The sequence below is a fragment of the Rhinopithecus roxellana genome, chromosome 9 (genome assembly GCF_007565055.1).
Source record: "Rhinopithecus roxellana isolate Shanxi Qingling chromosome 9, ASM756505v1, whole genome shotgun sequence".
Taxonomy (NCBI): Eukaryota; Metazoa; Chordata; class Mammalia; order Primates; family Cercopithecidae; genus Rhinopithecus; species Rhinopithecus roxellana.
This window is the reverse complement of record NC_044557.1, coordinates 126,048,955-126,061,703: the sequence shown is the minus strand read 5'-3', so window position 1 is coordinate 126,061,703 and position 12,749 is coordinate 126,048,955. Positions and strand designations below refer to the sequence as shown.

General features: G+C 43.6%; 1 protein-coding gene across 1 annotated transcript in view; it reads left to right on the top strand.

The window, feature by feature from the left end:
- Positions 1–12,749, top strand: part of TNKS (tankyrase) — a 222,642-nt gene that overhangs the window by 199,038 nt on the left and 10,855 nt on the right. Inside the window, exons 22-26 of the mRNA XM_010353450.2 lie at positions 1,330–1,427; positions 2,865–2,939; positions 3,812–3,917; positions 4,359–4,545; positions 7,964–8,120. Of these exons, the coding sequence (XP_010351752.1) occupies positions 1,330–1,427; positions 2,865–2,939; positions 3,812–3,917; positions 4,359–4,545; positions 7,964–8,120 (623 nt within the window). The remainder of the gene's footprint in view (positions 1–1,329; positions 1,428–2,864; positions 2,940–3,811; positions 3,918–4,358; positions 4,546–7,963; positions 8,121–12,749) is intronic.

The window sequence follows — 12,749 nt, the reverse complement described above, 5'->3', positions numbered from 1 at the left end:
TCAGTTACTGGCCTCGTGCTCCCTCTAGCTGGAAAAATCTGAGTCAGTCTTCCCTCTCTCCCAACACTTTATATCCTCAATTTCTCTGGAATCTCTGTACTTCTCTCCTTTCCCATGACTGTCATTTGATCCAAGCCACCATTCTGTCTCCTGTACTATCTCCAACCTTTACATTTGCTTCCTTCCAGTACCTTCTCTACAATGTGAACACAATCTTTTCAAAATGATTATATGATCACATCACTCCATTGCTTAAACCCCTTTAATAGAATCCTGTTGCCTTTAGGATAGAATCGAACATTCCTAACAAGGCTTTTCACAATCTAACCTTTCTTATCTTAACTTGAACCATCCTCCCCACCACATGATTGTCATCTTTGTCTTTTTCCATTCTACTTTGCTGTTACGAGCCTCTTTCCCTCTGTTTTTATTCATTTCTCTATTTGTTAGAAGCACTTTCACTATAGGAAAGCAAGGAAAGAATCTACAGAGCTAATCAAATTACAAGAGTGATGTGAAATTCAAACTGGAAGATTTTGTGCTTGAGTCTTGCTTATTTATCTGTATTTTAGTTCATCCATGAAACTAACAAAGATAATGTATTTTAAAGCAATTGTAAGTGTCTATTTCAAGCCATCTTACAAGAGTTTTTAGAGGATATTTATATTTTAGATCGGACTATATTGTGATGTCAGTGCATGTTTTTCTTTTGTGTCAGACATAGCTTCATGTATGTTCATGATAGAGTTTAATTCAACAAATACTTGTTGAACTCTGCAGTGTGTACAAGAAGCTCTATAACAATAGATAAAATTGGGCCAGGCATGGTGGCTCACGCTTGTAATCCCAGCAGTTTAGGAGGCCGAGGTGGGCGGATCACGAGGTCAGGAGATTGAGACCATCCTGGCTAACACGGTGAAACCCCGTCTCTACTAAACAAAATACAAAAAATTAGCCAGGTGTGGTGGCGGCACCTGTAGTCCCAGCTACTAGGGAGGCTAAGGCAGGAGAATGGCGCGAACCCGGGAGGCGGAGCTTGCAGTAAGCCGAGATCAGGCCACTGCACTCCAGCCTGGGTGACAGAGCAAGACTCCATCTCAAAGAAAAAAAAAAAAAAAAAAAAACAGATAAAATTGATCCCCAAACATTTTCATTTTTTTTCTCCTGTCCTTGAGTATATTTGTTTAAAGTAACCGATTTTATCAGGTTCAAATTGCAAATAGTTTAGGTTTGTTCCAAAATGTCAATTATTTATTATGAAGTTTTTTTTCTAAAATAGAGCCTGAGTAGTGCAGACTTGTTTTATATGTTAATTTTTCTCTCCTACAGGCACCAATCCTTATTTGACTTTTCACTGTGTTAATCAGGGAACGATTTTGCTGGATCTTGCTCCAGAAGATAAAGAATATCAGTCAGTGGAAGAAGAGGTAATATACATCAGAAATCTTTCATTTGCTTTTCTTGAAATCTGTGGATAAACCTGTTTTTCTGGAAGAAACCTCGTCTTACCTTGCCTTGTGGTCACATGCCTATTAATCAGTCTGTCTTAGCCACTGTGGTAGAATATTGCCAAAATTAAAATATGACAGCGCCACATGGTTTTCACATCAAAGCCTGGGTTTTCTAATGCATGGGGCCCATCTGTCTTTTTATTCTGGAGATTTTCTTGAAATTCATGCAAAATAAGGAGCCTATTAGAACTATTTTTTTATATTGTTATAGTGCCACCTAAGAATGACATAGAATGAAAACCTCTTGCCTCATAGAGAGCAAGTATGTTCTCATCCTTGTTTTTATGCAGTTACAAATGTGACTGTAAAATAATATGCCTAATCGTCACGTGTGCTTCTGGGTCTGCCTCATTATTCTGCATCACATTTCATTTCTCCAGTCACCGTTTTTCTGAGCCCCTATGAAGGCTGTTTGTGTGAGCCTCTTGGTGGTCAGATGCCAGTGAGACTCCCACTCCACTGATGGTTTATGCACACACAGCCTAATACCATTGTTATAAGTAAAATTCATGTTTGTTTTTGTTAATTAGTACTCATTTTATTTTCATTCCCAGGCTAGGAACTTGCATTAGGTAACTCAGGACCATGACCCCAGGGCTGTATTTCAGCTCATACTTAGTGCATCAGGAAGGCATCATGGGGTCCAGTGTCTTACTACCTCATTCTTCTCTTAGCAGTTAGTACATTTTGATAATAATGTCAAAAATGTAGTGACTCTTCACAAGTGGAGCAGTAAGGGAGAGAATTCATTCTATTGAGTTAATTCTCTGAGAAATTTAGATCTTTAAAACATTTTTCTTTTCCATAATTATTTTTAATTTAGAGAGTAGTCAGAAGAAAGTTATTCCCTTTAGTAGTACATTATAGTCAGATTCCCCTGGTCTGTGTAAATATACTTAGAGATCGATCCCAAGCTGAAGACTGTTGAGATAATATGGAATATTTCACCTACAGAACAAATATTTGTTTTTTAAAAATTGTTTATTTTTAGCATTTGTTAATTGAACGTAAAGAGTTTTTGTTTGACTTAATCACTGTTAGTTTTTCTTCTCAATAAGATAAGATAGTAATTGTAGATGACTTAATGTGATTTTTTTATGTTTCCCCATTGTGTTTACAGAAAACTTTCAGAACTTTTATTTAAAAGTAAACAAAGTGCATAAATTTAATATTTATGTTTGAAATTATTTTCTCATCAGAAATACTTATCCACTAAACTTGTTCATCAATTTGTAGTGAACTGCTTTTATTAATACCGAATTTTAGACTCATCAATGAAACAATAAAATTGGAAGAAATGTCTAGAATTATACACTGGGATGTTTTTATAAAATTAGTTATTTTGTTCTATAGATGCAAAGTACAATTCGAGAACACAGAGATGGTGGTAATGCTGGCGGCATCTTCAACAGATACAATGTCATTCGAGTAAGTTTTTGAAGTTTCATGGTGAAAACTGGATTGCAAGGCTTGCCTAAAAATCAAATCTAGACAATGAAAAAAGTTCATTAAGTCATATTTTCAAACTGTGAAAGATAATTCATCACCTATTGCCCTGAAGTCAGATACCACTCTTCTCACTACAAGATCTCTAACTCCCCAAGACGATACATCACTAAAAATAGAGACATTCTGAAAACACCAAAGCTACAAACAGGAGGCTGAATCAGCTTGGACTAGTGATACTTACATGGATATTTGTCTTCCTGCTTATCCACAAATACAGGCCATAGCTGACAGTAATATTTTTTATCAATTGAAAGTTGCATCGAAGTCCTGGATCTTCAGTCTTATTGAACCAGTAATTACCCCAGAATACATATATCTCTTAATCTCAGTATCTTAATTTTTAATATGGAACACATGCCTCAAGCTTTTTACAACGTGGTATCATGAAGATGAATAAAATCTGTAGAGAACTGGTTTAACCCTTTGAGTTAACAGACCTGTGAAAGTTACACTGGTACACATCAGAATAACCCAGGGAACTTTTTTAAAAAAAATATTAAGTCTGGAGAGGAGCCTAAATATAACCTTTTTACCTTTCTTTTTTTTTTTTTTTTTTTTTAAATCCTGATTTAGAGGTAATAGCCAGGTCTGGTATGAAATAACAAAAACTAACTGAAAATTATGTCACTAACAGCTAGAGTATTTTCTGAATTACACTCACACAGTAGCTTTATCACTTTTACATTTAAGCAAAATAAAAATGGACCTTCCTAAAAGGGAAACATACTTTTCATTTTAAATCATAATTGCACATTTCACTGATAATGTTTCTTTCTTCTTCATCCTTAAAGATTCAAAAAGTTGTCAACAAGAAGTTGAGGGAGCGGTTCTGCCACCGACAGAAGGAAGTGTCTGAGGAGAATCACAACCATCACAATGAGCGCATGTTGTTTCACGGTGAGCAGCATGGCCGTGATGGTGGACGTCTCCCTGGGCCTTTGCAGGAGTCAGTAAAATGAAAAACCTATGTTAAATTGACTGTAATAGGGTTGTATTAAAAATGGCTTGTTTTGATTATTTTGTTCAAATAATTACTTCTTGGTACCAGCTTTCTAATGTATCACACATTAGTACAGACTTTCCAGTGCATAGACAATGAAAATAATTGAGCTAAAATTATTTTAGAACTTAAATTGCAAATTGAGCCACCTAGTGAATTATTTTTGTTGTAATTTAGTACTAGTACATTATTATGTATAATAGGGCTCCTTAGGCAATACTTTTCATTTATACACTATTCATTTCTTAATATTAACCTGCCCAGTGCAAATAGTTTGCAGGTAATTGAGCTTCTAGAAAAGTGTTCAAAAATGAGTCTTTCTATCTTCGTATTTCTAGGTTCTCCTTTCATTAATGCCATTATTCATAAAGGGTTTGATGAGCGACATGCATACATAGGAGGAATGTTTGGAGCTGGGATTTATTTTGCTGAAAACTCCTCAAAAAGCAACCAATATGTGTATGGAATTGGAGGAGGAACAGGCTGCCCTACACACAAAGACAGGTCATGCTATATATGTCACAGGTAAGCACCTTGCCATCAGTGTAACGTTTGCCACCCCCAGGTCATGAACCAAATTGGGTTTTTTGTTTGTTATGAGATGGAGTCTTGCTCTTGTGGCCCAGGCTAGAGTGCGAAGGCATGATCTTGGCTCACTGCAACCTCCGCCTCTCGGGTTCAAGCGATTCTCCTGCCTCAGCCTCTCCAGAGCTGGGATTACAGGCGCCCGCCACCACGCCTGGCTGATTTTTGTATTTTTAGTAGAGATGGGGTTTTGCCATGTTGGCCAGGCTGGTCTCAAACTCCTGACCTTGTGATCTGCCCGCCTCGACCTCCCGAAGTGCTGGGATTACAGGCATGAGGCACCGTGCCCAGCCCCAGACTGGTTTATCAGGCTCTGCAGAAGTCACAGGTTATCCTCAGTCTTGCATCCCAGGAAATCCCTTTGGTTCTGGAAATGGGTGGGAACAGCTGATCAGCCTCTTCCCTAACAGGAGCAGTAACAACAGAGCAGATAAGCCCGGGTAAAAACCAGGTACATGTCCTCCAGTCATGGTTTATAATAAAACACCCTGCATCTTGGCTTTCTCCCTGGGTTTCACTTTTCTTGCTTTGTAATAATAATAAGTTAAGGCTAAGGATGATTTCTATAGAACAAAGAACCATTAGCTCTAGTCACATTTGAGCGAAGACACGCCTCTATGAAAAGGTAGATTCTTTAATTTACTTCTGATGTCGCTGATGATGGTGTTGTTTTAAGGCAGGATACATAATTAGCCTTGGCAACTTAAAATATCAACTTTGGAATCAATAGCAAACAAATGAATATTGGCCATGTTAATAGGCTTTTTAAACTCAAAAATTGGAGAGAATAATGGTATGCTCTGTCTGATGTCAGTGGTGAAGAAAATACTCTCCCTTTCCTTGGCAATGAAAAAACACAAAAGAATTATCTTGTGCAAAGACTGGGGTTTATTACATTTCTCTGTAAACTTACCAAATGCATTATTTTATCAAGCCAGGTTAATATTTTGTAATTTGGTTAAGACCTTAAAAAGACCCAAGTAATTTTAGAACAAGGATCTCTGAGGGAAAAAAAGAGCCCCAATAACCTTGAAATTGTGATTATTGACCTTAAAACTTATCTCTCAGTTGTGTTTTGAAAAAATTATTGCCATCAGCCATTCTGAGTTGGATGTCATATGTCCAGAAGGAAACTTCCTTCCATTAAGACCTCTGTGATTAAGAATATAGAGAAATTTTCAGCCGGGTGTGGTGGCTCATGCCTGTAATCCCAGCACTTTGGGAGGCCGAGGCAGGTGAATCACAAGGTCAGGAGATCAAGACCACCCTGGCTAACACGGTGAAACCCCGGCTCTACTAAAAATACAAAAGAAAAATTAGCCGAACATGGTGGCAGGTGCCTGTAATCCCAGCCACTGGGGAGGCTGAGGCAGGAGAATGGCGTGAACCCAGGAGGCAGAAGAATGGCGTGAACCCAGGAGGCAGAGGTTGCAGTGAGCTGAGTTTGCGCCACTGCACTCCAGCCTGGGGGACAGAGTGAGACTCCGTCTCAAAAGAAAAAGGAATACAGAGAAATTTTCAAGTGTATATATAGCATGTAAAAGTTTTTTTTTTTTTTTTTTTTTTATGCTTCAAATTTAATTCCTCTGGAGACAAAAATGAACCTAAATAAGCACTAAAAGTGAACCTCAGTGAAGATTTCACAATCACTTATTAAAATTAGACACACAAGTTTAAGTCTTAGCCAGGATTTCTAGAAAACAGACCCTAAAGCAAAAGCATGTGACTAGTATTTGATTGGCCAGCGCAGCCCCAGGGAAGCAGGAATGAGGGCCCTAAAAGAATTGAGGTGGAGAAGACAACAGAGCAACCGCAGTGAGGTGCATTCATGAGTTGGCCACAGTCTCACAGTGAGGGCAGTCAATTGCTCAGTCCATGAAGCATCTCCGGAGAGGCTGTATGAACTACGGCATCTCACAACAGTAGTATATCAGTGAGAGAAAGAGATGAATTTGTCTGCTGGCTCCTGTCTTGCATTTGCCAAAATTTGCCCCCAGGGCTAATTGGCACCCCTACCATTTAGGCTGCTGCATCTGCAGAATGCACCAGGCAAGCCAGTGAGCAGACTTGAGCCAGCTCTCTACTTGCCCATCTGCAGCTGCAGCTCACGGCTGGCTGAGCAGGTCTCACATCACCTCCTGCCTCAGCAGCAACAGGGGATCCCTGGGGCAGACGCAGAAGCCTGTCAGGTTCAGCTTTGTGTGACATAATAGACTAGGAACACACAGAATCGAATGACAACATACCACTGCCACAAATGTAGAGATGGAGCACAAAAAGGCTCCTCCTGATAGAGAGCAAAGCCCTTTCCTCTGGGACCTGCAGGAGAATAGAGTAGACCAAGCTGGCATCCCAGAGCATCATCACTAGCATCCAACTCAAAAAGCCAGTCTGGGTAAGACCCAGTTATCTTGGATCCAGCACAAATTTTAGTTGACTCAAAATAAAATCTCTGGTTATAACACAAAGATTATATTCCATTACTAAAAACAATTTGATTGAATTATAACTGTTTACATTTAACAGTGTTATCAATTGTACTAATTTGTAAAAATATTTATTGCTTATATTAGAGATTAGCAGACATTTTCTTTAAGGGATATATAATAATCATTTTAGGTTTTGCAGGTCATATAATCCCTATCACAGTAACTCAGTTCTGCCCTTGTAGTGCAAAAGCAGCCATGGGCTATATGTAAATGAATGTATGGCAGTGTTCCAGTAACATGGTATTTACAGAAACAGGTGGGAGGCTGGCTTGACCCATGGGCTATAGTTTGCTAACCCCTAGTGTATATAATAGACTTTCTTCCCAGTCAGCCTTTCTTACCCTGTAATACTTAATATCTGCTCTAATTCATGTTCTGCCCAGACTAATATGATTTTCAGCCATACATTTAAGCTAAGTACTTTTGTTCATGATCCACTTTTATTATTACTATTTATCTCATCCCAGTTTCTGCTTTTTTCCACGTAGTGAATAAACCCGATCTTAATTTCAGGTGTTGTTTCCATCAGCTTATTTTGCTCAGTCCCCACCTCCCCATCCATGCAAGAGCTCAGGTTTTCTCTGTTTCTTTCCCTTTTTCCACCAGGCGAAACTTACTGGCAGGCGTTTTCTAAGGCCGACTCCTAAGCCATACCAAAACTACCTTAAACTTTTAAGTGTAACTGTTGAGTCTGGTAACTGTTTATTATAAATCATTATATCAAATTCCATTCCTACTCATAAATCTGAAAATGACATTTAAATTAGCTTGCCTTATGTTACATTTTTAAAAAATCAATAGACCTAGCAGTTATATTATTGTAAGATTTAAAGCTTCCTTCAAAGCATTGTTTTTTTCTTCTTCCTTAGACAAATGCTCTTCTGTAGAGTGACCCTTGGGAAATCCTTTCTGCAGTTTAGCACCATGAAAATGGCCCACGCGCCTCCAGGGCACCACTCAGTCATTGGTAGACCGAGCGTCAATGGGCTGGCATATGCTGAATATGTCATCTACAGAGGAGAACAGGTATGTTACTCATCAAGCAAGCATAACCAAGTTCACAAACATGTCAACAGAGCACAGAGACCGTGTAAGACTTGAGAAAATCTTTCAATGAAATATCCACCACACAGTGTGCTAGTATTAATTACTTCAGATACAAAATAAAGGTATCAAAATAATTATTTGACATCATCTTTTTACATAAAACCCATTAGTAGCTGTCAGCCACATAACACAGTGTGAACAAGAGGGCAGCGGAGAGACAAAGGCTTGGGCCCTCGTCCTGTTGGGAGGCCTGCGGCTGTGAACGAGTGCCTTGTGCCACTTCCTGCGCACCATGCCAGGGCAGCTGCTGTGAGTGGGTCTGCATGAGTGTACATGCCACAGGGTTTGTCCAAAACCAAAAACAACGTGTCTAAATGTAACTGAATTTCAAATGAATACCGTAACTACACTAAAAGAAAAAATAAAGAAGGAAATAACTAAAGACACGTAACCTATGAAAACAGTATTTTACACTATGCCTTCAGTCGGGGACAGGGTAGGGAATGCTGTTGGGGGAAGACTGACAAAGGAATCCTGAACTCCTTTTAGTAAATCTGTTGATGGTGATACTGTGGGCAAAACAGTGAAACTCTTAGGTATATTATAGGATTGAGCACATGAGTGGATGTGTTGATGTACTGATTTGAGGAGCCAAAGTTCTCACGGTAGAAGAAGGGACATACAAATATGGAATGGAGAAGGTAAGAAAGACTCAAAGGATGAACTGAAATTAGAAATATTACTATGATCTCATGATTTCTAACTGTGTGTGTGTGTGTATACACATGTAAATTTATGGGTAAGTATCAATATAAACGTGTATGTATATGAGAGAGAGAGAGAAACCAAGGAAGGGAGGGAAGGAGAGAAAGAGAGACAGACAGGAAGGAAAGAAGGAAGGGAGGGAGAGAAAAGAGAGGAAGGAAAGAAGTGAGGGAGGGAGAGAGAGAGGAAGGAAGGGAGAGAGGAAGGGAGGGAGGGAGAGAGCAAGGAAGAAAAAGTGGAAGGAACGGAGGGAGAGAGAAGAAGGAAGGGAGGGAGTGATAGGGAGAGAGAGGAAAAAGAAACGAGAGAGGAAGAAGGGAGGGAGAGGAAGGGAGAGAGACTAAGGAAGGGAGGGAGAGAGATGAAGGGAGGGAGGGAGAGAGAGGAAGGAAGGGAGGAAAAAGAGGAAGGAAAGAGGGAGGGAAAGAGGGATGAAGGGATGGAGAGAGGAAGGAGCAAGAGAGGAAAGGAGGGAGAAAGGAAGGAAAGAAGGGAGAGAGAGGAAAGAAAGGAGGGAGGGGGAGAGGAAGGGAGGGCTAGAGTGTGAGAGATGAAGGATTGGAGGAAGGAGAGAAAAAAGGAAGGTAGGAAGAGAGAGAGGAGAAGGGAAGTAGAGGGGGAAGGAAGGGAGAAGGAGAAGGGGGAATGAAGAGGGGAGAGAGGAAGGGAAGGAGAGAGAGCTAGAGAACGGAGGGGAAGGAGGGAGGGAGGGAGGGAGAGAGAAAAAGGGAGAGAGTGAGGGAGAGCAGAGGGAAGGAAGGAGGGAAGGAGGGGCAGAGAAAGAGGGAGGAATGGAGGAAGGAAGGGGAAAGGAGGCAGGGAGATGGAGGGAGGAAGGAAAGGAGGGAGAGAGCGAGGGAGAGCAGAAGGAATGGAGAGAGGAAGGAAGGGAAGAGGGAGGGAGGGAGAGGAAGAAAGGGAGGGAGAGGAAGTGAGGGAGAATGGAAGGCAGGGAGAGAGAAAGAGGGAGGAAGAGAGGAAGGAAGAGGAGAGGAAGAGAGAGAGGGTGACAGAGAGAGGAAGGTAGAGAGCCAGGGAGGGAGGCAGAGAGGGAGAAAGTAGGGAGGAAGAGAGAGGGAGGAGGGAGGGAGTGAGAGGAGGGAGAGAGGGAGGGAGGAGAGAAGGAAGGAAGAGGAGGAGGAAGGGAGGGAGAGGGAGGGAGAGATAGAAGAAGGGAAGGAAGAGAGGGAGAGAGGAAGGATGGGAGGGAGGAAACGGAGAGGGAGGGAGGAAGAGAGAGGGAGGGTGGGATAGAAAGAGGGATGAAGGGAGGGAGGAGGAAGGGAGGGAGGAGGAAGGGAGGGAAGGAATGAGAGGAAGGGGGAAGAGAAGGAGAGAGAGAGTAAGGAAGTGAGAAACAAAGGGAGGGAGGGAGAGAGGAAGGAAAGGAGGGAGAGAAAGGGTGGGGAGGAAGGAGATAGAAAGGGAGGGAGAGAGGCAGGAAGGGAGGGGGAGAGCAAAAGACATGAAAGAAAGGGAGAGAGGAAGGGAGAGACGAAGAAGGGAGGGAGGGAGGGAATGAGAAAGAAAGGGAGGTAGAGGAAGGGAGAAAGAGGAAGGAAGGGATGGAGCAAGCAAGAGACAGAAAGGAAGGGAGGGAGAGAGAGTGTGAGGAAGGAAGGGAGGGAGCAAGAATAAGGAAGGGAGGGAAAGAGGGAGGGAGAGAGGAAGGAAGGCAGGGAAAGAGAGACGAATAAAGGGAGGGAGAGGAAGGGAGGCAGGGAGAGAGACAAGAAAGGAAGGAGGGAGAGGGGAAGGAAGGATGGGAGAGAGGAAGACAGGGAGAGAGGGAAGGAGGGAGGAATGGAGGGAGAAGGGAGGAATGGAGGGAGAAAGGAGGAAGGGAGGGAGAAAGGGAGGAAGGGATTGAGAGAGGAAGGAAGAGAGAGAAGAAGGTAGAGAGGGAGAGAGGAAGACGGAGGGAAAGAGAAGGGGAGGGAGGGACAGAGAAAGGGAGGAATGAAGGAAGGAATGGAGGGAGAAAGAGAAAAAGGAAGGTAGGGAGGAAGAGAGAAGGGAGGGAACAGGGAAGGGATGAAGGGAGACGGAGGGAGGGAGAGCAAGTGCGAGCAGAAGGAAGGGAGGGAGAGAGAGAGGAAGGGAAGGAGGGAGAGAGATGAAGGGAGGGAACAAGATGAAGGGAGGGAACGAGATGAGAGATGAAGGAAGGGAGAGAGGAAGGAAGGGAGGGAAAGAGACAGATAAAGGGAGGGAAAGAAGGGGAGAGAGGAAGGAAGGGAGAAAGGGAGAGAGGAAAGAAGGAAGGGAGGGAAAGAAGGAAGGGAGGGACAGAGAGGGAGGGAAAGAGAGGGATGAAGGGAGGGAGAAACAGTGAGAGAGGAAGGAAGGGAGAAAGCGAGAGAGGAAGGAATGGAGGGAGCAAGAGAGGAAAGGAGGGAGAGAAGAAGAGAGAGAGGAAAGAAAGGAGGGAGGGGGAAAGGAAGGAAGGGAGGGCTAGAGTGCGAGAGACGAAGGATTGGAAGGAGAGAGAAAAAAACGTAGGTAGGAAGAGAGAGGAGAAGGGAAGTAGAAGGGAGAGGAAGGAAGGGAGAAGGGGGAATGAAGGGGGGAGAGAGGAAGGGAGGGAGAGAACTAGAGAGGGGAAGGGAAGGAGGGAGGGAGAGAGAAAAAGGGAGAGAGCGAGGGAGAGCGGGAGGAAGGGAGAAGAGGGAAGGAGGGACAGAGAAAGGGAGAAACGGAGGTAGAAAGGGAGGGAGAGAGGAAGGAAAGGAGGGAGGGCTAGAGAGAGAGAAGAAAGGAGGGAGGGAGGGAGAGAGCAGAAGGAATGGAGAGGAAGGAGGGAGGGACTGAGGGAGAGCGGAAGGGAGGGAGAGGAAGTGAGGGAGAATGGAAGGCAGGGAGAGAAAAAGAGGGAGGAAGAGAGTAAGGAAGGGGAGAGGAAGAGGGAGGGTGACAGGAAGGTAGTGAGAGAGAGATAGGGAGAGAGAGAGGGTGGGAGGCAGGGAGGGAGAGAGGAAGGAATGGAGGGAGGAAGGGAGGGAGGTAGAAGGGAAGAAGAGAGAGGAAGGACAGGGAGGGCGGAAGGGAGGAGAGGGAGGAAGGGAAGGAACAGAGGGAGGAGGGAGGGAGTGAAAGAGGGAGGAAATGAGGGAGAGAGAGGAAGGGAGGGAGGAAGGGAGGAGAGAGAGGAAAGGAATGAGGGAGGGGGAAGAGAAGGAGAGAGTAAGGAAGTGAGAAACAAAGGGAGGGAGAGAGGAAGGAAAGGAGGGAGAGAAAAGGTGGGGAGGGAGAGAGGCAGGAAGGGAGGGAGAGAGCAAAAGACATATGAAAGAAAGGAAGGGAGGGAGGGAGAGACAGGGAGGGAGAGAGACGGAAGGAGGGAGAGAGGAACGAAGACAGGGAGAGAGACGAATAAACGGAGGGAAAGGAAGGGAGGGAGAGAGACGAATAAAAAGAGGGAGAGGAAGGGAGGCAGGGAGAGAGACAGAAAGGAGGGGGGAGAGAGGAAGGAAGGATGGGAGAGAAAGGAAGACGGAGAGGGAAAGGAAGTGAGGGAGAGAGGGAAGGAGGGAGGAACAGATAAAGAGAGGAATGGAGGGAGAAAGGGAGGAAGGGATTGAGAGAGGAAGGAAAGAGAAGGAAGGGAGAGAGAGAGAGGAAGATGGAAAGAGAAGGGGAGGGAGGGACAGAGAAAGGGAGGAATGGAGGGAGAAAGAGAAGAAGGAATGGAGGAAGGAGAGAGAAAAAGGAAGGTAGGGAGAGAGAGGAAAGTAGGAAGAGAGAGAAGGGAGGGAATGGGGAGGGAGAGAGAAAAGGGAGAGAGGGAGGGAGGGAGGGAGGGACAGAGAGGGAGGAATGGAGGGAGAAAGGAGAAGGAAGAAA